The 26437-nt window shown below is 36.1% G+C and overlaps 3 protein-coding genes across 4 annotated transcripts in view; 2 read left to right on the top strand and 1 right to left on the bottom strand.

Annotated features, from left to right (window-relative positions):
• Positions 1 to 4073, top strand: part of LOC127455487 (mitogen-activated protein kinase-binding protein 1-like) — a 70761-nt gene extending 66688 nt beyond the window's left edge. For both annotated transcript variants that reach the window (XM_051723430.1, XM_051723429.1), the window contains exons 30-31: positions 1440 to 1525; positions 1647 to 4073. In XM_051723430.1, coding sequence (XP_051579390.1) covers positions 1440 to 1525; positions 1647 to 1901 — 341 coding nt within the window. In that variant the 3' untranslated portion in view covers positions 1902 to 4073. The remainder of the gene's footprint in view (positions 1 to 1439; positions 1526 to 1646) is intronic.
• A 1888-nt stretch (positions 4074 to 5961) lies between these two features.
• Positions 5962 to 12353, bottom strand: LOC127455503 (bifunctional peptidase and (3S)-lysyl hydroxylase Jmjd7-like). The gene is made up of 8 exons (XM_051723458.1): positions 12101 to 12353; positions 9563 to 9716; positions 9166 to 9419; positions 8963 to 9019; positions 7906 to 8001; positions 7698 to 7774; positions 7325 to 7484; positions 5962 to 6230 (listed from the first exon to the last, which is right to left on the bottom strand). The coding sequence occupies exons 1-8, from the start codon at positions 12147 to 12149 to the stop codon at positions 6142 to 6144; spliced, it is 936 nt and encodes a 311-aa protein (XP_051579418.1). The 5' UTR covers positions 12150 to 12353; the 3' UTR covers positions 5962 to 6141.
• Positions 12354 to 17565: 5212 nt separating this feature from the next.
• Positions 17566 to 25927, top strand: LOC127454892 (beclin 1-associated autophagy-related key regulator-like). The gene is made up of 10 exons (XM_051722395.1): positions 17566 to 18060; positions 19517 to 19579; positions 19668 to 19710; positions 19836 to 19917; positions 21346 to 21583; positions 21864 to 22096; positions 23346 to 23463; positions 23723 to 23813; positions 23894 to 23979; positions 24842 to 25927. Exons 1-10 carry the CDS (start codon positions 17768 to 17770, stop codon positions 25137 to 25139), a joined length of 1545 nt encoding a protein of 514 aa, XP_051578355.1. The 5' UTR covers positions 17566 to 17767; the 3' UTR covers positions 25140 to 25927.
• The last annotated feature ends 510 nt before the right edge of the window (positions 25928 to 26437 follow it).

The raw sequence follows: 26437 nt of genomic DNA, 5'->3' as shown, positions 1-26437 counted from the left end.
TTTATGCCACTCCTGGCGCAAAGATTCAAGCAAGAATTCAACAGACACTGGAATGGAATGGCTGCCATACATGTAGAGATGCTGATTTAAGAAACATTTGGAGTGGTCTATTAATTTTTTCCAGAGCTAATATATGTGCATGTATGTGATTTTCCGAAGTTTGAGTCCACTTGTAAAATGTTTCTAATTTAATCGTTTATTTTTCATTACAAATTGTATTATCAAGCTATCAGCATAACAGTTTGAGTAAAAAATGTGTGCAAAACCAGATGATTATGATATAATCATGATCCTGCATGTGCATTTTCACAGAGCATCTTATGAAAGTGCTTTAATGAAAGAAAACCTGTCCTTTTGTACAAAATGTGTTAACACAGTTAATGTCACAAATTTGCTTATTTGATCACTGACCACGAAACTGTGTGAAATCTTAAATATTTCTTAAATTATGTCACTCCATTTTTCTAAATCACACAGAGGGGTAATCAGTAGCACGCAGGCAACAGCGAGAGAGGAGCAGTTTATTTTATATATATGAAGTTTTTCGCACCTGCATTCCAATCTATATCTTGATGTAATCCTTCCTCATGATCACGCAGTGTGTTTTCACTAATAAAGTGTGATGAGACACGCGCTGCACGTGCAAGCCATTCGCGCATCACAAGCCGACCAACTTTTTTAGCCCTTTTCAGTGAATCGCACCTGCAAAATCCTAAAACTTTATTTCCAGGTTTAATTTATTTTTTGAATAGACTCAGATTTGTACGTTTTCTCTTTTATTCGTTTAATGTAATTTTCAGCGTGACCGTGGTTTAAGGAGGGTGGACCTGCATGCTGGGTTGGAAATCTCAAGGATTAATAGTGGTGTTTTCCTTATTACATCACATGTTGTTCTGAAAACAAAAAGAAACTAATTAAACACAGAATGTAGGCTGTCATGACCGAGGGAAAGCGGGCGCGTTGACTCGCGCGATTAACCGAAAGTGAAGCGTGAATGGCTTGCACGCGCTGCACGAGTCTGTTGGGTATACTGCAGTCTCGTCACATTTTAACGTTTTGTTTAGCCACCCATTCAGCTCATGAAAACGCTGCGTGATCATGAGGAAGGATTACATCAAGATGCAAACTGGAATAAAATAGTCTACTCTCTCGCTGTTGCTGGAGTGCCAGTGATTACCCCTCCGCGTGCCATAGGTTGCCGACCCCTGCATTGAAACGAATCAGCTTCCTCATATTTGAGTGTTTGTATTACACCAATGATGTGTTGATAAGCTTACCCAGGTAGAGCATGTTGATGTCCTTGCATACTGCTCTAAACCATCTGTCCCTCACAGCCCTCATACTTCTCAGTAGCCTATGCTTTGTCAAAATTGTCATACAAATGTATGCTTTTGTTGTTCAGCTCATTGTAAGAGCAGTGTTCTGTTTCTCCTCTACAGACACATCTCTCAGTGTTGATTCTTGTAGGCTGGTTGCAAATGAACTGCAGAGCAGTTTTAAAAGAGCCTCCCACCTCTACAAAATTGTAGGTTATCAGTTGACTGCATTCACATGTTATTGTAGTGTAGGCTGCTCTTCAGCCCACACATCTGTCTAAATCGCTCAGTGCCGAATCTAACTTTGCTTATATGTGTGCTCTTCTGTAGCTAAGCAACTCCACCGACTCCGGCGACGAGCAGCAGCAAATGACATATGTGCTCGCCGAAGCTTTTGAGGCGATGCGAGCCGAGCTGAATTCCCTGCCGCCCTGCCCTCCTTCAAGATCGCCACGTGCTGGCACTGTGCGCACGTCTGCTAACAGTGATGCGACTCTGGGTGACGATAGGACGCTAGCGCTTCTTGAGCAGTACTCCAAACTGCTCCTTACCGCAGTGGAGAAAAGGATGGACAACAAAATCTGACTTTTCCAACCAGATATCAAGCCATAGAACCTACATAGATGGCCAAGAGCTTTTAATAAAAAGATCGAACTGAAATGCAGCTACCCTACCTCCATGTTTAGCGTACTGTTATGGTGGCAACGGACCCCTGACTTATCTCACCTCTTTGCGAAATGTTGTGCCCTGCTACTAAAAAATGTGTCAGGATATTTTCAACATTTGGCATGGCCGTCAAATGACTTGCATGTCTTCAAGGAGGGTTATTCCTCAAGGTTTTGCTGGTTGCATGCCACAGCTTATCCAAAATGAAATGGATTACATGGTCACCACTTTAAAGACCAAGAAGAAGAAATGGTTTTATATGGATACAATACTCTTTCATACTTTGCAGTGAAAGCAAACTTGTTGGGAGGACTCTCCAGTAAGCATCATGTTTTGAACTTATACTTGTAGGTGATATTTAAAGATTTTCTCTTTCAGAGGGACTGGTCTCCCTGGAAGTCTTAACAAGCCAGATTTATCTTACTTTTACCTTTTATTATGAAATGATTTTATACTGTATGTTGTGTTTGTGCTGATACTCTCAAGTTGAATTAGGATGACGGGATGGATATTTATTCTCATGTGATAGGTCAATGAGGCTCTTGAGAGCATGTTTGGTGTACAGTTTCAATGTTGTTACCCAAAAGGGTTGGTTTGGTGCCGGAAGAAAGCTCGGTGTCACCAGAAATCTGAAATTTGGAGTAAAACATTGTGTGGAGTTCTTACTAACCTGAATGCATTTTGAAGGGTGATTTTGTATTGTTTTATTTGCTGAAGCTTTTTGTACTTGAAATGGTAATTGTCTCAAGGATACGGGTGCCTTAATCTTGACCAGCAATTTGTTGTTGAGGAATAATCCGGCATTTGTAATTCAAACAGGTTAAATGATGAACAGTACTATTTGGATGCACTCCTCTTCTAAATGATTCATTCCTGATTACAAAATGGAAAGAAAACTGCCATAAAACACAACTAAATTGAATTGATGATTCTGGTGACACTCATGATGATGCCATATCTTCAGATTTTATATTGCACGTAAAGTTGCAGATTAATTTGTGCCAAAACAAGGTAGAGTGCGATTGGATACACAGCTTTTGACATCAGTAACGAAAAGATATAGTATGTTTTCTCTACCCTTTTTAAAATTGATAAAACTTCTTCTTTTGATATTCTAACTATGCAATTAATTAATTATATGGTTGCATTTAGGATTGGCTGCAACCCACTAGTTGGGAAGCACTGTCCTAAGAGATACCAAGACAATGAAGAGCAAACTTTGTGAAATATCTCTTGAACTTTTCTGCACAAAATATAAGAAAAGTTTACACATTTTCCAGTACTTGGGTTTTGAAAAGACCCTTTTGTCCTGAAAAGAAAAGCATTTTTAACTGGAGAACTTTGCTTGTATTAGTTTTTTCCAAAGATTACTTCTTAAAGGTACGTTTTATTATAATGCGACATGCTATTAGTCATTTCCCCAAAAGCTTAACTTTTGTTTAGTCATTCTGTCTTCACTTCTTGAAAAAATCCTTGTGTATTACCAACAATCCCTTGAAAACTAGGCTGAGGTATAGACCAACTTTTCCGTATTGATAATGTACAGTAAAGCACCTTTTGTTACTAGGCTAACATCAATTGAAATGTGGACATTCTTATTCTAAGTGTACTGTAATTTCTTATCTGCTTGGATCTGCACATATTTTGTACAATCCAGATGCTCTTGAACTAGTTCAGAATAGCTCCAACTTGTTTGGCGACTGAGATGCATCAATTTTATTTATTGAAACGTTCAATTCCACTTGTATCACATTCTCTCTATTGATATAAAAGTGTTCACAGTGAAACGTGGAATGTGCAATTGCTGTACTATTGATCAACACCAATGTCTCCATATGTTTCTATGATTTACCAAAAAAAAAACCATTATAAACCTTTTAGCTAACTCCTGGGGTAAGTGAGGGCATTTACATGCGCACCAATATACTTATAACTACCCAACAATCAGCTTCTACAAAATATGTGAGAACGCAAGAAAACTGCATTTGCATGAGATTTGAAATCATTGGATTAATTTAGTCAAAACGTAAACAGGCATGCACTCAACACTTGTGCACATCGAATAAGCTGGTAAGAATGCCGGTAAAGGTGTTTACACGCAAGACAGAATCGTGGTAATGGGCACAAATCTACACGGATCAGTTTTTGCTTAACCTCGTGCAACCCCACGTCCACACGCGTGGACATTGTATTTTGGCTTTGCTATATGCAACGCATAATTTAAATGAATAAAAAACGACTGCATACTGTTCACAAGACTAGACTGTCATTTTAAGGGTTAACTTCTGACGCACCGAGTCACTTGACAGGTGATTTCTTTGAAACGCTCCTATGGATGCAGCGCTAACAAAAGTGTCTCTGGAAAGAAATCCCTTTAAGTTGTTTCATTGTAACCTATTTGGTTGTAAAGAGTAGCGTCTCTAATTTCGTTTGATATGCCGCTTTAAAAAATCCATTAATTTTTTGTGCATCAGCGTGCTGATAAACATGATGTCCACATATGAGGATTTTGGGATATTATTCCCTCAAAAGTTGAAAAAACATGTTAGTTATTTTGAATAACTTTCAACATTAACACATTTGTGGGTCATTTTGCTTTATTTTAATATACGTTTTGTTATCTCTGTGCAATACGGTTCTATTCATTAACATTAGTAAATGCATTCCTATATATTTACTGTGCATTTTCACATTGAGAATAAATGGGTTCATCTGAAAGCTGAAAAATGTTGCTTTCAGAGGCTTTATATGGAGTTAGGATGAAAATAAGGTGCATTTCAAACTGTTTTGAGACCAGTGCAGACAGACAGCACACTGGAGGTCAAGTCATTCACTGAATAGGGATCAAGAGAGCTGTAGCTCTCTGTGCAACTAAGTGCATTCACTCCTAAAATCCCACCAAAAGTTCAGTTTCAGGATTCAGATGAAGTCTTGTGCACATGACTGTTTTCGTTTCAACGTCAAAAGCAGAGAATAATCAGATCATTTCCATCTCACTTGCATTGTTTCTAGCATTGTCAGAGTTTTGGAATAAACTGTTTTTTGGTAGTTATCAGTATATTGGTGTGGGTGTATACTGTATAACACACTCGTCGGTTTAAGCACAATCGGTGCAAGATCATGTATGCGAACGCTCTAAGTGATGCTGTTTCAATGGCGGTTTCATTGGCAATCTTGTGGTAGAGAAGTCTGCCCATAGAAAGGCAAAACGCATCTAAGACAACAGTGAAACTGAGAAAATTCGCATCAAAGTTTTTTAATGTGGATCATACATTTATCACACTGTTTTCTCTGAATCTGAGGATAGCTGAGCCAAACTCATCTGTCGCAGGACAGATCATTGCCTAAGGGACCAGATTTCAGTCATGATTCAATTTTGACAGAAAGTGTAGTTCCTGCACTGGTGTTAAAATTACTGTCTGCCCATTTTGGTATGCAAAAATGCACACACATTCCCCGTCATAAAAAGTGCTATGGCTTTAAACAAGACTTTGAAATGCATGTGATGATAATATTTAACGTAAACTCAAACAGACTTGATTAGGCTAGCTAGTGGGCTTCAGTGATGTAGCAGAACTGAAAATCATGCTGCAGTGATGGATGTAGGACTGCATTGGTAATAAATATGATATGAGAATCACTCTACACTTAGCATGTATACACTACTACTTACTGTATGCATGAAGAATGGTGGGCTTCAGGGTCGGCTTACTCCCTGAACTAGAATGCATGGTTAAACGCTTGATTTGCTCCTCAAATCTTCAGCTTCCTATGCTATCTTTGTGGTGACCTAGCTCTGCTCTCATCCAATGTATGGCCAACTGATCAAGATGTAGTCTAGGAATACAGATGGACCAGTGGTTTGTTTCTTTTTGGAAACATGTGACTTTTGTCTTACCTTTTTCTCCAAACTGAAGTCAAGTGTTTAAATTCTCAGTGTTTATACAATCTGTCATCCAAAATATCTTTCTCAGAGAAGTCAAATAAAACTGTGTTTATTACATGGTAAATTTCTTTGTTTATTGCAATATGTTTTGCAACCACAAAATTATACTTGCACACCTCTCATGAATTGCGTGATGTCTCTGGTTGTCCACATGCATCTGTTGGCTTGATTTTTGATTATATCAAGCAGATCAGAATTTTTGTGAGAACAGTCTCATAGTGATCCCACAGCATTTGTCAGGGACTCCACCAGCTGAAAGTAGTTGTACTTGATATCATATTCCATATCATACCAGAAATTCACTGTAGAAACAAAAAAAACACGTTAAACATAATATTCATGCATGATTAGTTGCAATACATTGTTAGTTACATACTGTCTGTGTAGGTGAATGACCAATATGGATTTTTTAATGGCCGATGATTATGTAATAGGTGGCCGATGGCCAATATATGTGATATACAGTAAAGCCTGATATGATTAAATTATAGCAATGGATATGTACACATAATGTATGTGCTTAAAATTAAACAGTTTTTTTACACAATATTTATCAAAATTTTAGGGATGCAACGATGCAAAATTTGTGTGCCGATACCGATACTTGATTATTTAGCACAACATCTGCCGATACCGATAGTTTAATGGTTGTTTCAAATCACTGATAATTACACAACTTTGAAACAAATTTGAATGATAACTTTATTCTCTACATCTTTCCATGTTTCAGAGTAACTGATCTCCATTATAAACAAAACACTGAAACTTACATTAACATTCTTAACTCGCACTGAATTCATTCGAAATAGCCTCCTGTCACGCTCACATTAAATTGGTAAGATTTCTTAATTTTTTTAATGTTGTGTCGAGCTTTAAGTTGAGTAATTAAATGAGTTGTAAATGAACATTTTTAACAGTAGTTCCTTACAAATTGTCACCCACATTTTCTTTCACACAAAGCACGAGTTGTAGGCCAATTCTCTGTCGTGTTTTTCCGCCCCCTTTTGAAAGGAATTAATCGGCCCTGATCATCAGCTGTTTTGAAACAATCGGTGCCGATAATTGCTTTTATCGGCCGATACCGTTGTTTGGCCAATGCATCACTACTAAATTCTCTAAAAAAACATTTTAAAAGCAAAAATTGTGCATTATCCATTAACTTGGCTGTTGGTAGATTTTGAAAGTGACACACACATACACACACACACAAAAAGAGTTAACACTTTTAAAAATAGCCAATTACAGGCAGAATTTTCAGCCTGACCCTATTTTTTCTGCAAGTTGTTACTGGCACGTCATTATTTAAGTATTTGCAAACCAAATGTAAATGTCTTTGAAAAAGGTTTGCATTGTTCTAATCTTACAGGTAAGAAAGGCACATCATTAAAGGTGTTACCTGCTATGCAGCCGTGAGACTGTCGCACATGATGGAACCACAAAGAGGGCAGGTACAACATCTCTCCAGCTTTCACAGTGCAGTGCAGAGGTTTAGTCAGTCTGTATGAGGGATATCGGTCTAAATCTGGATTCAGGGGGTCTAGAGGAATCCAGGGCACCTGGCAGAGAAACACTAGATCAGCAGTGGAAAAGGATTATGGAGCATTGTTTTAGTTTCTTACTTGCGTACTGGAATATTAGTATAATTGCACATTTTGACAAAGAAATCGATGAGTGAAATGTAAAATTCTACAAACTATGTTAGTTTGGGCTGGCCTATTACAGTGACTTGAGTGCATACACTAAAAAAAACTTTTTTTTTTTAAACTCACTTTGAGCGAACCTTCTTCATCTACTATTTCAAACGTGCCATCTTCATTCTGTCTGTATGTTGCTGGCTGATAGAGCTCTATGGAAAGGTAACAGTGTATAGAACCTTGAGGTCATTTCCTTGTTCAGACTTTTTTTCTTTTTTTTCTCAGCAAGTAAAATAAATGAGTTTACTGAGGTATAGAGAAACACAAAATAACAATTCCTTACCATATGGTATGAAAGGCCTATCAGTGGGAGGAAGTAAAATAAACTCTTTTTGTCCTGATATCACACAGTATAGATTCTCATAGTGATCTTTATGCACTACAGAGAGAAAAATAAACTTTGTGTTAATTAGTGTTGAAATAAAAATGAAATCATCTTACATTTTTGAATGAGTGCGAAGGCAAAGGCTAATACGTTTTCATTTAATAACGCATTAAAGGAATAGCTCACCCAAAAAATGAAAATTTCCTCGTTTAATCACCCTCATACCATCCCAGATGTATATGACTTACTTTCTTCTGTTGAACACAAAGGTTTTTTTGTAAAATATCTCAGCTCTGTAGGTCCACACAATGCAAGTGAATGTTGACCAGAACTTTGGAGCTCAATAAAGCATATAAATACAGCATAAAAGTAATCCTCCAGTTGTTAAATCCATGTCTCAGAAATTATATGATAGGTGTGGGTGAGAAATATTGATATGTTTAAGTCCTTTTTTTTAACTATAAATCTCCACTTTCAAACAGCCCACTTCTCTCCTAAGAGTTCTTCTAATTTTGTTTTTGGCGATTGGCATTTTTCGCACATATCGCTACCTGTGCAGGAAGGAGAATTTATAGTAAAAAAAGGACTTAAATATTGATCTGTCTCTCACCCACACCTATCATATCACTTCTGAAGACATGGATTTAACCACTGGAGTCTTATGGATTACTTTTATGCTGCCTTTATGTGCTTTTAAGAGCTTCAAAGTTCTGGTCACCATTCACTTGCATTGTATGGACCTACAGAGCTGAAATATTCTTCTAGAAATCTTCATTTGTATTCTGCAGAAGAAAGTAAGTCATACATATCTGGTAAGCCATGAGGGTGATAAAATGAGAGAATTTTAATTTTTGGGAGAACTACCCCTTTAATTTTGTTACGTTTATGCCTCTCAACCACACTGGAATGGCGTTTTCCTACACCGAAAATGGATCATTTAAAAAACGCTCTGCTTTTTCGCATGCTTTGGAAAACGATGACAAAAACGGATTAGTGTGGATGTGGCCAAACTCACTTGATGTGACAGCACTTTCCTCCCCTAACCAGAAATTTACAGCATCAGGCTGCTTTCCTGAATTTGAAAACAATCAAACACTTACATCAAAGTGAAAGACAACTCAAACTCACACCATCATTGTATAATTTTCACAAGTTACATCCTCCAACTCTTTAAAACCAAAGTAGAGCTCAAACTAGATGTAAAATGTGTGACAGTACCAAGAGCTTCACTCATCCAGGGGATGTGAGTCTGTACGTCTCCCGTCAGCTCTGGTAACTCCTCAGTCAGATTGGAGCATTGCTTCTGAACATAAAACACCCCATTGCTCTTCACCTTCCCTTCGATGATGTCCAGCAGAGATGAAAAGGTCATGTGACGCTCCTCTGGCATCACAAAACGATTCCTATTTACAGCATCTGCATATCCGTTTGGAGTGACGGCAACACTGATGACTTTAGTGCCTACTTTCTCTCTGAAAAACAAAAAAAACAACAACAACAATAGAAAAACAAGTTTTCAAAAGATTTAAAGACATATGAGGTACAAACACAAGAGGACTGATAGTCTTGGCTAAAATAAGTATAGTTATTTCAAGTTGCCCTCAGATTGGCTCACCTTAGATAAGCAGGGTTCCATTTGGACAAAGCTGGCCAATCACTGAAGCCGTTGCGAAGGATGCAGGGCTTATTAGGACCAATCCATTCCCGATAAAACTGAATAGGAGAGAGGGGGCCATCCAAATATGGCACTGCATCATTTAGATAAAGCTCTAAGAGAGAGAAGACATATGATATCACTCACACAATGCCTCAAAAAGCCTGTCAAGAACATATCTGGGTCATGTCTGAAGCCTATTTTTTGTATCACTAAGATGTTTTCATTGTAACATTGTTTTTATGTCAGTTGAGCACAGTAATTCCCATTACTGCACATTATTTAAATTGTAAAATATTTATACGTCATACTAGTATTTGTTGTACTGAAATTATGCCTATTTTTACATTTACAAAAGTCATTGTGTCCAGAAAGGATGGTTCTAATTACAGTATTATAGTAATGAATATATAATGAGACTCATTAAAATCTCATTATACCGTTGAAAATAATGGGAATTAAAAACAAACTCCAAAGTAATGAAAATGCCCCTTCCAATTGTCAGTAGCCTACAGTAATGTTAAAAAAATTCTCATTATCATAATGCAAAAAATAAATAAATAAATAAAAAGCTATATAAATTGTGTAAAGTGCATCTACCTTGAATTAAAGGAATTAAAGGAATAGTTCACTCAAAAATTAAAATTCTCATATCACTTACCCTCATGCTATCCCAGAAGTGTATGACTTTCTTCTGTTGAAAACAAATGAAGATTTTTAGAGGAATATCTCAGCTCTGTAGGTCCATACAATGCAAGTGAATGTAGGGTTGCGCAGTATACCGGTACTAACGAAATATCGCGATACCAAAAAATGTAAAACGGTACGATATCATCTTGTTAATTTCGGTACCATATTAAAGTATGCTGCCATTAGCAAAATGAAATGTGAGAGTTTTGAGATTAAATTAAAGACCATTTGAAAATAATAATTTAAAAAAAGTCTCGATATGGCAAAATGTGATCATTAAACAGCAGAAGGATGTCATTTAATGAAACAATACACAGTCACATGTGCACCACAGAATGAATGAGAGGCTCTGTGTCATCTCCTTCACAAAAACAGGCACGTACATGCAACAATAGTATCCAAAACATGTCCAATAGTATCCATCTGCAGAGCCGCAGATCAGTGTGTTGAGTGTATAATGGCTGTGAACTCTATAATGAACTCTTTCTCCGTTGCAGCTTGGAGATATCAGCTCGCGAGTCACGGGAAGCTTGATATAACGAACCCTTCAAAAACAGGAAGAACTTCAAAGATCTTTCAAAATAAAAGTCCAGCTGAAATGAGAGCTCTATTCAACTGGATTCGTAAAATTGAAGACGTTACGACAGAAAAATATTACTACTGTATAAAAGTGTAATATTCAAAGTAGTCGCAATAATACTAATAGTAACAATAATATAATATTAAATGGTTATATTATTAGTATTATTATCTGTAAGCAATATCACAAAAGCAAGTGTACGGAGTATCAGCAAGCTCTGTTGTGCATCTTTTTTGTTTTTTACCAAAAAAATAAATAAATAAAATAAAAAAAAAAACTGTTGTTGAAAATTATTATATTTTCATTTGATTAAAGCTGTGTAGTATGTATTTGACTAAACACAATTTGACCATAACATTTAATTAAAAAATGTACCATGGAATCCAGAAAAATTAAAACAGAAAAGGCATAATTTGTATCTATAAGACTTTATGCAGTTCTTTTAGTCAAGTAGTTTTCTTTCTAATTTAATAAAAAATCCGAGTTTTTTTTTTTATATCGTGCTAGTATCGATACTGAGGTACCAGGACTGCTAGACCGAAGCCAAAATGTTGGTATCAGAGCAACCCTAAGTGAATTCGCTCAAAAAGCACATAAAGGCAGCATAAAAGTAATCCATAACACTCCAGTGGTTTAATCCATGTCTTCTGAAGCGATCTAATTTGGTTTGGGTGAGAACAGACCAAAATAAAACTCCTTTTTCACTGTACATCTTGCCATTTCAATCTCTAGGCACGATCACAATTTCAAGCTTGAAATCGTGATCGTGCCTAGAGACTCCAGATGTCAAGATTTATAGTGAAAAAGGAGTTATATTTTGGTCTGTTCTCACCCTAAACCTATTGAATCACTTCAGAAGACATGGATTAAACCACTGGAGTGTTATGGATTACTTTTATGCTGCCTTTATGTGCTTTTGGAGCTTCAATATTTTGGTCACCATTCACTTGCATTGTATGGACCTACAGAGCTGAGATATTCTAATAAAATCCTCGTTTGTGTTCTGCAGAAGAAAGAAAGTCATACATTTGGGATGGCATGAGGTGGGTGAGTAGATGATGAGAGAATTTTAATTTTTTGGGTGAACTATCCCTTTAAGCGTAACTAATACTGATTTTCTCTTTAATTCTGTAGGCCAAAGATCAGACAAAACAGTTTAAGTACTGAAATTGCTTTTAGGATGTGATTATTCATGCGTTTTGGTGTCAACAGATGGCCAATGAACTTACCCCGAGCTTCTTTAGGAAAATCTCTCAAGCAGTCCTTCACTGCGTCCATTCCGCAATTCACATGTTTACTAGAACACTGAGTTCTTCATGCACTGTGTTTACATACAAGCGAAACTATTCTTATATAGCTTTTTAAAAACATAACATGCTATTCAAACGACACATCTAACTGTTAACGATTTAAAATAGCTGAATGACAGCTCACCACTGATCTATAAACACCAGTGCAGCTCACATGTGTTTTGGCATGGATCTTCCGCTCATGCGCAGTAGTGACAGAGTTAGAATGTCTCCCTCTACTGGCTGAAGATTGTACTGCAAGAGCTATTCATTTATTTTCTTTTTTCTTGTGTTATTCTCTTAAATTACCGCAAACGTTAAACGAAACACTAATATATATATATATATATATATATATATATATATATATATATATATATATATATATATATATATACAATAATTACAATAATACATTTGAACATGAAAAAGATCAAAACTCCTTAAGTTTTGATTAAATTATTTGTCACGCCTCTAAGAACAGCTTCACATTTGTTGCCAATTAGTGTCATACACACAGTTCTGATGAGATTTGGGAAAGTTTTCTATAAATCCCTTTTCTTCTCATTGACCTTATGGAATATGGATGAGGAGGCAGCCCTCAAAAATTACTTTGACCAGACTTTTGCTGTAAGTTGAATTCTTTGATTAAATAGGAAAAATAATTAAATGCTTATTGTGTATTAGTGAGACGTTAATACATTTGCATAACCAGCCTCCAAAATTATGGAGCAAGAAATAAATAGGGAAATAAACAAATCAATGAAGTGTAAAAAGCATAGACTTAAATACAAATGGCGAAATAAATATATAAGAATAAATACATAAAGAAATACATTTAATAAATTGCTACAGAAATGCATCAAATTGATCAAATTAAATATTTCAATGAAAATTAAATGTCAAAATTTAGCAAAATATTTATACATTTTAAAATGCATGTACCATGTTCAGCATTATATTTTGTCAAAATTTCATTAATTTTTTTTATTTTGAAATAAATTAAAAAATATATATTTATCTCATCTTGTCATTTATTTATTAAACAATTTTGCAAGTAAATAGAAAAGCAAATTAATAAAATATTAAAACAAAGTGTTCATGTAAAATATAAAAATATCAGACAAGTAAATGAATACAATAAGATGTTAAAATAAAATGTTAATTTTAAAATTTACTAATGTTTTTAGGCAATTTAAAATGCTAATATTGTATTCAGTATTACATTTTAAGAAAATGTATTTCATAATGTCATAATTTAAAAATAATTATGATTTAGATATTTATCTCATCTTGCCATTTATTTATTTATTTATTGACAATTTTTACAAGTAAATAGACAAATAAATGAATACAGTAAAATAGTAAAATCAAATGTTAATATAAAATGTAAAAATATCAGACAAGTAAATGAATACAATAAGATGTTAAAATAAAATGTTAATATAAAATACTGAAGTATCAAAATTTAACAATTTTGTAGGCATTTTAAAATGCTAGTGCAGTATTTAGTATAAACATTTTAAGAAAATGTATTTCATAATGTCATAATTTACAAATAATTATGATTTTAGATATTTATCTCATCTTGCCATTTATTTTATTTATTAACAACGTTTGCAAGTAAATAGACATTTAAATGAATAGAATAAAATATTTGAATAAAATATTAAAATTTTACAAAATATTTGAATATATTTTAATATTTAATACCAATATTCAGGGTTAAATCACATGAAAATATATTTCATAATATATTTAATATATATTAACTTTTAAATAAATAAATGACAGTATGAGATAAATATCTATGTATTAACAATTTTTGCAAGTTTGTTCCTCAATAAGAATGTGTCTGTGCATTAGAATTTTCTATCATGGTATTATGGATTTAATACAAGTCTTTGATGTACTGCTCACCCAGCATTTTATGTTCTCCTAAGGGTTCCCCCACATCTTTGATGGGGATCTGGGTCTACAGGGTCCAGGTCCACAGCTTCAGGATGCCTCTTTCCTCTCCTCCTCAATAAACTTTCAGGAGAAAGATCTCACAGATGACCTGGACCTTAGCTTCTTACCTGATGAACTGAGCACTCGGGATGAGCCGTCACAGGTTGAGAATGTCAGCAGGAATGAAGACAGTGGCATTTACACCGACTGTTCACCCAGAGAGTCGAGACCCAGATACTGACACCAGTCATGCTGCCCAGAACACATAACAGTTCTGCTCTCTCCCCATGACCCCTATGACCCCAGTGACAGAGTTCAGGCATCATCCCACTATTAAGACATTTACACTGAAAATGTATCTGAGATGTCATGTCTTGGTGATATACTGTACTTCTGAAACACTTTACTGTACTTTTATGACAGGTCCCATTCACTTCTATTGTAAGTGTCTTACTGTTAACACGATTTTTGCTTCTTTTTTTTTTTAAATAAGTTTCGAGTCTAAATTGTTATTTGTGGTAATAAACATTATGCCACAAATGCTGTTGATGTTGAACTTGTATAGAACCCGGAACATTCCTTTAACCCTTTCATACATATCGTCACACATACAGTATGTGACGGTTAATAACTGGGCCCCGCAGAGTAGCGTCACACATGCTGTATGTGTTTCTGCAACAGCTAGTTACGTTACAAGCTGCCAGATTCAAATCGGCTTTCGCGCTGACACAGGCTGCACTGGCCAAGCGTCTGTAATTTATATTCGCTTAAACAGTTACTCATACAGTCTTTTAAACCACAGAATAAGTTTATTTTATATACATACATCCAACTAGTCACCAAAGTACCACGATAAAAAGTTTACAGCTCTTATACGAACAGTCAATACATCAAATGCAATCTTCCTCCGATGCGTGTTGCCATTTGTTTACATTAGTAGCGGTTGTCATTCATCAAACAAACAGCTTCTCAAAGAGTCTTTTCAAGCACATAATATGTTTATTTTATGTAACAAACAGCCAAATTGTCACCAAAGTGGCACAATAACAGTTCACAGCTTGTATATGCACAGCCATCATATCTAAATGCGATCTTCCCATGCACACAGCCACGTCTACTTATTAGGTGCAGATGCAGTTTTCATTCACACAAACAGCAACTCAAACAGTCTTTTCAGGCACATAATATGTTTGTTTTCTGAAACAGACAGCCAAACTATCACAAAAGCACCACGAACAGTTTAAAACTTGTATACTCAAAGTAAAACATGCTGATAGAGCGCCATTATCCATGCACACAGCCAAGTCTGTTTACATTAGTGCTTGTCACACACACACACACACACACACAAAATATCAGAGATGTCAAACAGTGCATAGGCAAACCAGACTGCTGATATTATTTGTTCATTTGTTTTTTACAGCTATAAAAACAAATTAAAACAAAAACAGTACAGCACACATAACCCATTTGTTCACATGTTTGCTATATTATATGCAGTATTTTTTTTATGACAAGAAATCAAAAATTTAAATAAAACAATAAAAAAAAATACTCGTCTACACTCTGCCCAACTCTTCCGGCTGTGCAGTGTCACGTGCAAAAATAACTCACTCCAGAGGGCACTGCAGAGGAATTTAGACCCTACTCATGAAAAGATTAACCCAAACTTTTCTACAGTTTGTGAGTTACCCTTTTGCCTATAATCTATATTTCTGTTTATTTCCAGGTTTAAATTGAATTATATTTCATTTGAATCCCACATTTTTAATGGGCCCCATTGAAATATACATAACTGAACCAAATTGTATTAAAACGTAATTCATCAGACCAGGCCACCTTCTTCCATTGCTCCATGGTCCAGTTCTCATGTGCCATTGTAGGCACTTTCCACGGTGGACAGGGGTCAGCATGGGCACGCCGACCAGTCTGCGGCTACGCAGCCCCATACGCAGCAAGCTGCGATGCACTGTGTGTTCTGACACCTTTCTATCATTGCCAGCATCAAGTTTTTCAGCAATTTGTGCTACAGTTGCTCTACAGGACCAGATGGCTAGCCTTCGCTCCCCACGTGCATCAGTGAGCATTGGGTGCCCATGACCCTGTCGACGGTTCACCGGTTGTCCTTCCTTGGACCAGTTTTGGTAGGTACTAACCACTGCATACTGGGAACACCCCACAAGACCTGCCATTTGGAGATGCTCTGACCCAGTCGTCTAGCCATCACAATTTGGCCCTTGTCAAAGTCGCTCAGATCCTTACGCTTGCCCATTTTTCCTGCTTCCAAAACATAAAATTCAAGAACTGACTGCTCACTTGCTGCCTAATATATCCCACCTCTTGACAGGTCCCATTGTAACGAGGTAATAAATGTTATTCACTTCACCTGTCAGTGGTTTTAAAGTTGTGGCTGATCGGCACTGATTGGCACGTTCATTTAAATCACATTTGGCATTTAATAATATCTCAAGTATTGTCTAAACAAATGATTCTCATTGTGAGCCCAACTTGAACATTCTTCGTATTAAATTTCTCCCCACATAAGAAAAACAATGTGTTTTATGGGGGCCTTCAGCCCATGCGACAGGGTTTATTTATTGGACAGTTATTAAAAAACTTTTGAATCACCTTGAACAAAACTGAAAATTATATATAAGTATTTTGTATAAAAATAAATATGATAATTTCAGGGATTCTCATTAGCTACATACATTTGAAACATTTTAGAAATGATAAAATATTAAATCAAATTACCTCAAAATCAAACTTTAGAGATTGCAAACAATCAGGAAAATTATGCAGTGCATATAGATATACTGGTTTTTAGAAAAGTGTTGTAGTTTTTGTTGCTATTTAGAGTTTTAGGAAAAAATCAAAAGTGCCTTTTACCCCAGGGGGCCTTTAGCCCTGTTGTACCTTACACAAGCAAGTTTTTATGACCCCATTTCAATAATTGAGAGGATACATGGAATATATGTACACTAAAAAATGTCACATCATTTATGTAAACCTGCAAAGAAAACTATCTAAGGTGATTTTTAAATGGTGGAAAATGTAAAAGCAATAGAAAATTATTTCATTGATAAATGATAATACAACATTTAAGAGTCTGCACTATTTGTAGGTCACTAATTGCAAATTTGTGACATTAACCATGATTTGTACAAAAGTTTAGATTTCATGGCTTTCGTTGAAGCACATGGGATCCTCTTTGGAACGTTTTCCTTTTGGTTTTGCAAAAACTTGAGTCTATCTTGAGTGCATGATGCCATTAAATCAGGACATATCCCACTGTATATATATATATATATATATATATATATACCTTTTTACATAATATTTTGTTGAAGAAAGTTAAGGTCCATGCTATTTGTCATGCTTTAGATATAAATGACTGATCGCATACTATTCTACATTTTGTAAACACCCTCAACCACTCATCCACCTCTATCTCACCACCACCACACACAAACACATATCACATGGTGCATGGGACAGCCGCTATTCATCAATCAACACAGCTGGTAATAGCAGACAGTAGGGGACTTACAGAACCAGAATATTTTTTTTTTTAATATATTTTCAACCACACAACATGTAAATCTCACAGAGACCGTTTCTTATGGGCTTCTAATATTACTAAGAGCCTGTATCATCATGGCTAGTCCCCTGGCTGGCGAACCCCGGGCTGTGGGGCCTGGTGAAGTTGATCCAGGGTCTGGATCAGAGGCCCGGGCGCCCTTGCGACCGCAGCCGCCTCAGCAGCAGCTTCAGGCGGCTTGTGTGAGCGCTGCTGTCGCGGCCATGGTGGAGGCGCTGGATGATGCGGAGGGGCTCTTTGTAGCCGTGGAGAGGTGCCCGCTGTGCAACACGGCCAGACGGAGACTCACCTGCGCCCGCTGCATCCAGACCGGTGATTTCGTGTATTTTGATGGAAGAAATCCGGAGAGGTGTACTTTTATTTTTCTGTTGTCCACACTGTGTGCTAATACAATTAGCTTTAGCATGCTAACAGAATTTGGGAGTTTTCAGTCTTTTCGATCTGATTCATCTCATGTCAACTTACCTATTTTGTTTAATTACATGTTTTTAATTATGATTAAAAAAAATGTGACTTTAGAAACGTAATCTTGTATCTTCAGCATGCGAATTTGCTAACTGCTAAATTTTGTAAACAGTCTGACAGACAACAAAGGTTTCAGTTTCTGTCATGTTTCACCTCACATCAAATTTCCATGACATGTTTATTTAAATGAAGCAGGTTTATAATGTTGTCATGGCTTATATAAGCTCTGAAAAAAGCAATTTTTTAACAGTATTTGACATGCTAATGTGTTGAAATGGTTAGTTTCAGCTGAGTCATGTTGACAGTGTGACTTGATCATTTATGATTACTGCAATATCTTATATTGATAACGTATTAATGTTACAAATGGCTTTTCATATCAAACAGTTTAGAAGTTGCAATGTCTAGTCTTAGTATATTTAATCGTATATGACATATGGATGATGTGTAATATTGTTACACATGGCTTTTAAGAAAATAAAATGTTAGGAATATTTTGGGTTCAGTACAAGTTAAGCTCAACTGACAACATTTGTGGCATAATTTTGATTACCACAAAAAGTTAATTTGACTTGTCCATCCTTTTCTTGAAGAAAAAATCCAAAGCAAAAATCTTGGTTTACAGTGAGGCAACTACAATGGAAGTGAATGGGGCCAATCCGTAAACGTTAAAATGCTCACTGTTTCAAAAGTCTAGCCACAAGATGTAAACAATATGCATGTTCACATGATTCTAGTGTGATAAAATCGCTTACAAAAATTTTCTGTGTAAAGTTATCCAATTTTAAAGATTCGTTGCCATGACGACGCAAAGCTATAAACCCTGTAAGCCTGCAAAAACGATTTAACCGCTCAAATAATACACATGTTTTAACAGAATAATTTATGTAAGTGCTTTTCGCAAATTTAAAGCTTCATACTTTTGCCTTTAAACCCTCCAAAAATTGGCCCCATTCACTTCCATTGTAAGTACCTCACTGTAACCTCATTTTTAGCTTTTTTTGTTTTAAGAAAAGGAGGGACGAGTTGAAATTTATTTTTGTGGTAATCAACATTATGCCATAAATGCTGTCGATTGAGCTTAACGTGTATTAAACCCAGAATATTCTTTAAGCAGTTAAAAAGTTTTGGAGTCTTTTATTTCTATTCTATCTCTATATTGGTATACTATATTTTGGTATCACTATAATTCTAGTCACATATTGTAGTTGTAGACAGTGATATGCATTTTTGTAAAAATCTAATTATGCGTGATAAATATAAATCTGTACTTATTACACATAAAGAAAAATTTTATATATATATATATATATATATATATATATGTATTCTGTGTACAGGTACTCGGAAAAGCTTGAAAGACTTCAGAAGCTGAAAAATGAAAAAGAGAATCTTCAACAAAGGTATGACATCAGCATCCTGTAATGCACAATTCAAAGTACAATTTATGTTGCATTTGAAGCCACAGTCTGAATTTTTTCTTTATTTCAGTGTCATCAATGCCATGGACAAGAAAGTTCAGGCTGACCAGCTGGTAAGTCAGTTTTTGGGTAAAGTATTGTGGCTTAAATCACTTTAAGTGCTTTTGGAAATTAAAAAAAGGTACAAGACTATTTTTAAGACATTTCACCATTATGGTTTTGTTTTGTTTCACTATAGAGGTGGAAAATTATGTCATGCAAGATGAAAATCAAGCAACTCAAAGAGGCCATATGCACTGGCAATGATGAAGTGAAGAGTGGTGAGTTTATAGTTTCCTAAAAAAATATGTATTCCTTGAAGAAAGCATTTATTTTGTAGGGCTGGGCATTGATACAGATTTCCCGATTCAATTCTGATTTAGATTTGGTTTTGATTCATACGGGTATATTTAAAGAGCACCTATTATGGTTTTTCAAATATTACCTTTCATGTAGTGTGTTAGATAGCTGTTTGTGAATGTAAAAAAGTCTGAAAAGTTTCAAAAATCAAAGTGCACGAAATATGGAGTTATTGACTCCCAAAAGAAAGAACCGATTCTGAACACCTGAAATGAGTTGTTTCACATGGGCTGGTTTGAGTATTTCTGTAACTGCTGATCTCCTGGGATTTTCATGCACAACAGTCTCTGGAATTTACTCCGAATGGTACCAAAAACAAAAAAACATCCAGTGAATGGCAGTTCTGTGGATAGAAATGCCTTGTTGATGAGAGAGGTCAACAGAGAATGGCCAGACTGGTTTGAACTGATAAAGTCTACGGTAACTCAGATAACCACTCTGTACAATTGTGGTGAGAAGAATATCATCTCAGAATGCTATTCTGAGATGCGGGTTGGCGCTGTTTTGGCGGCACAAGGGGGACCTACACAATATTAGTCAGGTGCTTTTAATGTTGTGGCTGATCGGTGTATATATACGGTGTACATATATACTGTATATATGTGTGTGTGTGTGTGTTGCATGTTTATTATTTACATGTATAATCTGTACTATTTACACTATGTAGAACAAGTGTTAAAATGGTACTGTCTCTAAGAATAGCAGCCATTTGTCTCACAGAAATGTTTCAGGTGAGCGTATATTACCATAATGGAGTCGAATAGTTTCTTGACCGAAGCCATGCTATTTGTGATTTGAATAAATGTTTCTTGATGGTAAAGAACTGAAAGGATATTAAAAGAGACATTATTCAATGACAAATGGATTGCGTGGGTCTCGTCTTTGGAAACACATTAAATGGAACGAGTCAAACCAAACTTCTAATCCCGACAAGCATTGAAAGGATCTTGGTGCTTAAGTTTTTCGCCATATTACTGGTGACATGTTGCGTGAAATCTAATAATTTAACAGCCAGTGGTTAATCACAGACATATTTAGTCGCATAGTGCAAAAAATTGGGTGCATATTCAAGTGATTTAGAGGATTGAGTAAAAGGTCAATCTTGGGATTTAAGAATCGACATCAGGATCGTTAAAATGAAGATTGTGATGCATCAGAAAATCTATATTTTTACCCAGCCCTAGTATTTTGTACATGTTTTAACATCAAGTGCATATTTAAATTCTCCATATGATGGCTCAACATAAGTACAGTTAAGGAAGTCTTTTGGTGCTCTTGCAAGTCTTAGTTTTTTCCATAAATAAGAGTACATTTATATTTGGAAGTCATTGCTGGTTTTTCCCCCTTAGGCAGGGAGCTGTTGCTGCGTTCACAGGAGGAGGGCCAAAGACTGCAGCGTAGGGCCAATCGGCACCAGGAAAAGAGGGACAAAATTAAGCGTCATAACCAGCGTTTGGGTGAGCTGCTGGAGAAGAGATCCAAAGAGCTACAGGGGAGGCTGGAGGCCCTGGCTGAAGTTCGGAAGGAGCACATACTGGAGCTCACCACACACATCTTCTCCATACAGGAGGAGAAACAGGGCAGCAGGTCAGAGCCAATCAGAGTCTCAGGATTGTTTTTATTTCATCAGACTGATCATAATTGATACCCACATGTATTCATAGTGAATGCTGTCTTGCTCTATTAGGAATTTGCCCTTGAGAAAGGCGCTTAACACTCAGTTGCTGTAGGGAGACTGTCAATGCAATTAGCTTGGCATTGACAAATGATTATAAACTAAGCTTGTTTGGTTCCAGGTACAAACCAGTTTTTGAACATGAAGTGTTTGTCCCAAATACATCATCTTAACAGCGTTTCTACCCTTCAGGGACCCAGCTGATCCAGTTGTGGCAGAGTATGATCTTGCTCTGACCTCCAGCACTGTCAGTGAACTCGCAGAGGCCAGACGAACCACATACCACTCAGGCCGCTGGATCTGGGACGATCAGAATGGAGAGACGAGCATCAATATCACTGGGCCACATGTCACATTGCCTAGCAATGGAGACTGCTCTGCCTATTACTGCTGGGTGGAGGAGAAGAGTGGAAATCAGGGGCCAGGTATAGAATTCAGTGTCACCTCTCAGTAGGGCGGGTATGGACAGAGATTTCCTGATTTGATTTGATTCCGATCCACTAACTCTCGATTTGATTTGATTTTGATTCATTTGGGTATGCAATATTTCAGTTACAATGTACATATCACTTTTGTATGAACTAACTTATATGAAAAAATTCATTAAAAAAACTGACAGCAGGGCCCAAATTATGCCATTTAATTGCTATGTATTTAACAGATTTAATAATCAGCATAACCAAAACTAGTAAATTTAAAAGTAAAAGATCAATCTTAGTATTTTAGGAATCAGAATCTCAATCTTTCAGATGAAGACTACAAAGCCTACTTTTCACTACAATTCATGATCCTGATGGATAGAAAAAGTCCCGTCCTACATTATTTCTCGCTGAATATTCCGTTTCACTTGGAAATTCATTGTGGAACTTGCTCTGTTTCAAGTTAAGCTCAATCGACAGCATTTGTGGCATAATGATTAGCATAAAAAATATTTTCAACTCAACCCTTGTTTATTTTATAAAAAAACAAAAAAACACGGTTACAGTAATGTATTTACAATGGAAGTGAATGGGGCCAGTTTCAAAAGTTTAATTTATTACACTGAAATCGTGTTAACATGTATAATATTTACATCTTTACGTGCTACATTCTCTTCCATTGTTAATGCCTTAAGGCACAGCCACATTTACACTCGCACAGCAAAATTTTGCGTTCGAAATACAGTCATTTAGATGGGAATCCGCACAATCGTGAATTGCTTGGTTTGGCCTTGACTTCTGTGTGTGCGGTGCTTCGTACACAGCTCCACTGAATATTCGCAGTGGACAAGGATATCTTTTTAGCGGTGAGTTTCTTTTTAACAGCACTCTCACAGAGTATAAAATGCAGCATTAAAAAGAGTCTGTGTGGCAATTCGTGTTTTGCTGGTTTCACTTACTCTTAACGTCCACCCACGCCTTATGAGCCCACAAAATTCTGACTGCGCCTGCACTGTAACCGCAAAATTATTTTTTTACAACTAAATAACGGAGTACAAAATTTTTGTTTTTAAATATTTTGCTACAAATGTTGTCGATTGAGCTTCACTTGTATTGAACTCGGGAACAATTATTTTGTTCAAACTTGCAAAGTTTGTCTTTGATAGATAAAACTTTAAAATGTTAAGAAATTGCTACCTAGTATGGTGAAGTTTTGCTTCTTTCTTTTTGAAAAATTATTTTTTTTTTTGTGTAGAACTGGACCACATCAACCCAGCACACACCATCAGCGCGGCCCTCTGCTATGCTACCCAGCTCGTCAACACCCTGTCTCATATTCTAGATGTCAACCTTCCGAAAAAGTTGTGCAACAGGTTACAGCAGCATATTTACTGTCAAAACTATCCTTCCACTGTCCTTTATTTTACTCACTTTCAAATTCCTTCTGCATTTTTGTTAGTCTTTTTCAATTTTCAAGGGGACTAAAAAACACAGAACTTCTGTGTGTTTTATTTGACACAGTAAAAAACATCAGTCTGTAGTACAAGTTTTTTTATCTTGTGGAGTTAAGGCTCATAGTTTCCTAACTTCTCCTGTATTGCCTGTTTACTTGTCTCTCTGTCTTCTCTACAGTGAATTCTGTGGTGATAATCTGACCCGATACCGATTCACCCGCGTCGTAAACAAACTCAACACCAACATCCTGCACCTGTGCTTCTCGCAGGTAACTCTTCCAGTCACATCTCAAAACTGAGACTATATTCTTGTATGGAGGTTTATCTTCTGTGTATGATCACCCCATAGCATGTTGACAGCGAGCTGCTCCATCCTCACCACACTTTGAGGAATATCATGTTTTTAGTGTCTCCAGCAAACAAGAACCTTGGCAGGTGAGAAAATAATTCCATATTATGAAAGCGTACTTTAATTTTTAAAGGAATATTCTGGGTTCACTACAAGTTATGCTCAATCAACAGCATTTGTGGCATAATGTTAATATAATAATAATAATTAAAAAAAAAGAAAAGCAAAAATGGCACTTACAATGAAAGTGAATGGGGCCAGTTCAGAAACATTAAAATGCACACTATTTAAAAAATATAGCTACAAGATGTAAACATTACAGTATATCATATAATAAAACATTAACATGATTTTAGTGTGTCATTAAACAGTGTATTTGAATGTTTATGGACTGGTATCATTCACTTCTTTTGTAATTTCCTTTGTAACTCTGATTTATGCTTTTTTTATATAAACGAGGGATAAGTCACAATTATTTTCTGTGGTAATCAACATTATGCTACGAGTGCTATCGATTGAGCTTGAACCTGCAACATTCTTTTTAATATACTTTTTTTAAAAAGTATACTTCTGTATTGTTTTTAAAGACAAGTAATCAAAATTGGCCTTATCTCTTAATAAATGTACCTGGTTTTGTTCTTAAGAAACTTTTTTTTTTTTTTTTTTAAATATATAAAAAAAAAACATTTCTCAATATGTAATAAATCGCTATGTTGGTGGGGATAAATATTTTAACTGATTATATCTAATATAATACAGCCCACTTTTCATGATCCAGTCAAATCCTGAAGGATTAAATCAAGTCCTGTCCTTCATTATTTTTTGCTCTTGGGAAATGTTTTTTTTTGTTTTGTTTTTTTTTAATGTTAAAATACTTTCTCCCAATGTTTCATGTTGTCTTGAAAGGCAAATTAATCTTTTTCTTTTCCACTCTCTTTCCGTGCACAGAACCGGACCTTTTGAGGTGAGTGCAGACTTGGAAGACTCAATGGAGTTTGTGGAACCAGAGGCAGCTGGACCTGCGGAGGAGAGTGGAGACGAGGCAGTGACGGATGAAGAAACAGACTTGGGCACAGACTGGGAGACAGTTCCAAGTCCGCGCTTTTGTGATATCCCCTCCCAGCCTATGGATCTTTCCCAGAGCGGCATGCAGGCGTCCCAGCCAGTGGGCAATGCTGGGGGCATGATCTCCTCTGCAGCGGCCTCTGTCACATCCTGGTTCCGGGCCTACACTGGGCAGCGCTAATGTCAGAGGTGGTTAGTTAGGGCTGTATCTATGCAAACACCCCATTCAAATCACCATCACCTTTGTCAACTTAGCTTTAGGGAAAAAGTGGAAGTTTTCATCTGACTGCTCAAACTAAATGTGTGGTTGAATCCAGAGAGAAGCATGTGATCTCCAGAAACATCTTCTGTGTGGTAGTAAATCAGAAATAAGACGGTCGTGAACTGCTTCTCACCTTTACATTTCTGATCCTCTGTAGCTCACATTATACTGGAGACACAACTTTATCCAATGTACATTGCCAAATATTCTTTCTTTTATGTTCATTGGTGCAGACATTGTACATTCAAAGCATTGTTGGACAAACTTGACTCTGTGCTGGCAAGAGTTTGATTGATGGATTGAGTTTTCATGGAAGAATGAAATTGCACCTTCTCACCAGCTCTTCAAAGAAACTTACCGTATAAATGTTGCTGGACTTGGAGAGAATGAAAAATATTGCTGTGTTGTGTTTTATGAGATTATAAATTTACAAAAGGGATTGTATTTTATGAAAAAAAAAAAAAAAAAGAATATGAGATGGTATTATTGCAGTTTTTTGTTCCATCAAACACTACAAGTTTTACTGGGCATAAATATTGTGCATTGTTTTACAGAGGAGAGGTCAGGATTTTTCACTACAACTTTAGTTGAAAGAATGCATATTTACTCTACTAAATTATCAGCTTCTAGTCAGTGCATTCTAGAATATTTTTATTTGTATTAGACCTGAATTATTAAACTGAATACCTCAGTTTATGCAATAGAAATGAAGCTTTATTCCTGTTAATGCAAACTTGGGAAAACTCAGTGTATTAATTCAGAACCAATATAAACGTAACTTTGTGAAGCAGTCTTTTAATGGCATGTTGCCAATTCTATTTAAGAGACAAGCATGGCAAAACAAAATGCAGTTATTGGAGTGCATTTACAACCTAACATTGTTATATACTCAAGGTGTCAGCAAGGTAATTAGACTTAATGATCTACACTTTTTATACATTTAAAAATTATTACCTGTAAGAGATCCTTAAAAGTGTCCTTAACTTTTTCCCATGTAAAAAGGTTTTAGCAATAAATAGTACAATATGTATGCTCACATAAGATCACACGGCCAGCCGAATACTACTCGGTAACGCTCTATTCTCAGACACTTTCGGTTGCAGAATAAATTAATCATGGTTGACAAAAATACCAGTGAATGGGGTATGTTTTTACAATGGTATTTGCATATTACATGCACACAGATTGGCATCAATACAATTTAGGTTACTTGGTGC

This window comes from Myxocyprinus asiaticus, chromosome 17 (genome assembly GCF_019703515.2).
Source record: "Myxocyprinus asiaticus isolate MX2 ecotype Aquarium Trade chromosome 17, UBuf_Myxa_2, whole genome shotgun sequence".
Lineage (NCBI taxonomy): Eukaryota > Metazoa > Chordata > Actinopteri > Cypriniformes > Catostomidae > Myxocyprinus > Myxocyprinus asiaticus.
The sequence above is the reverse complement of the archived record's forward strand: the minus strand, read 5'-3'. Positions and strand labels throughout refer to the sequence as shown.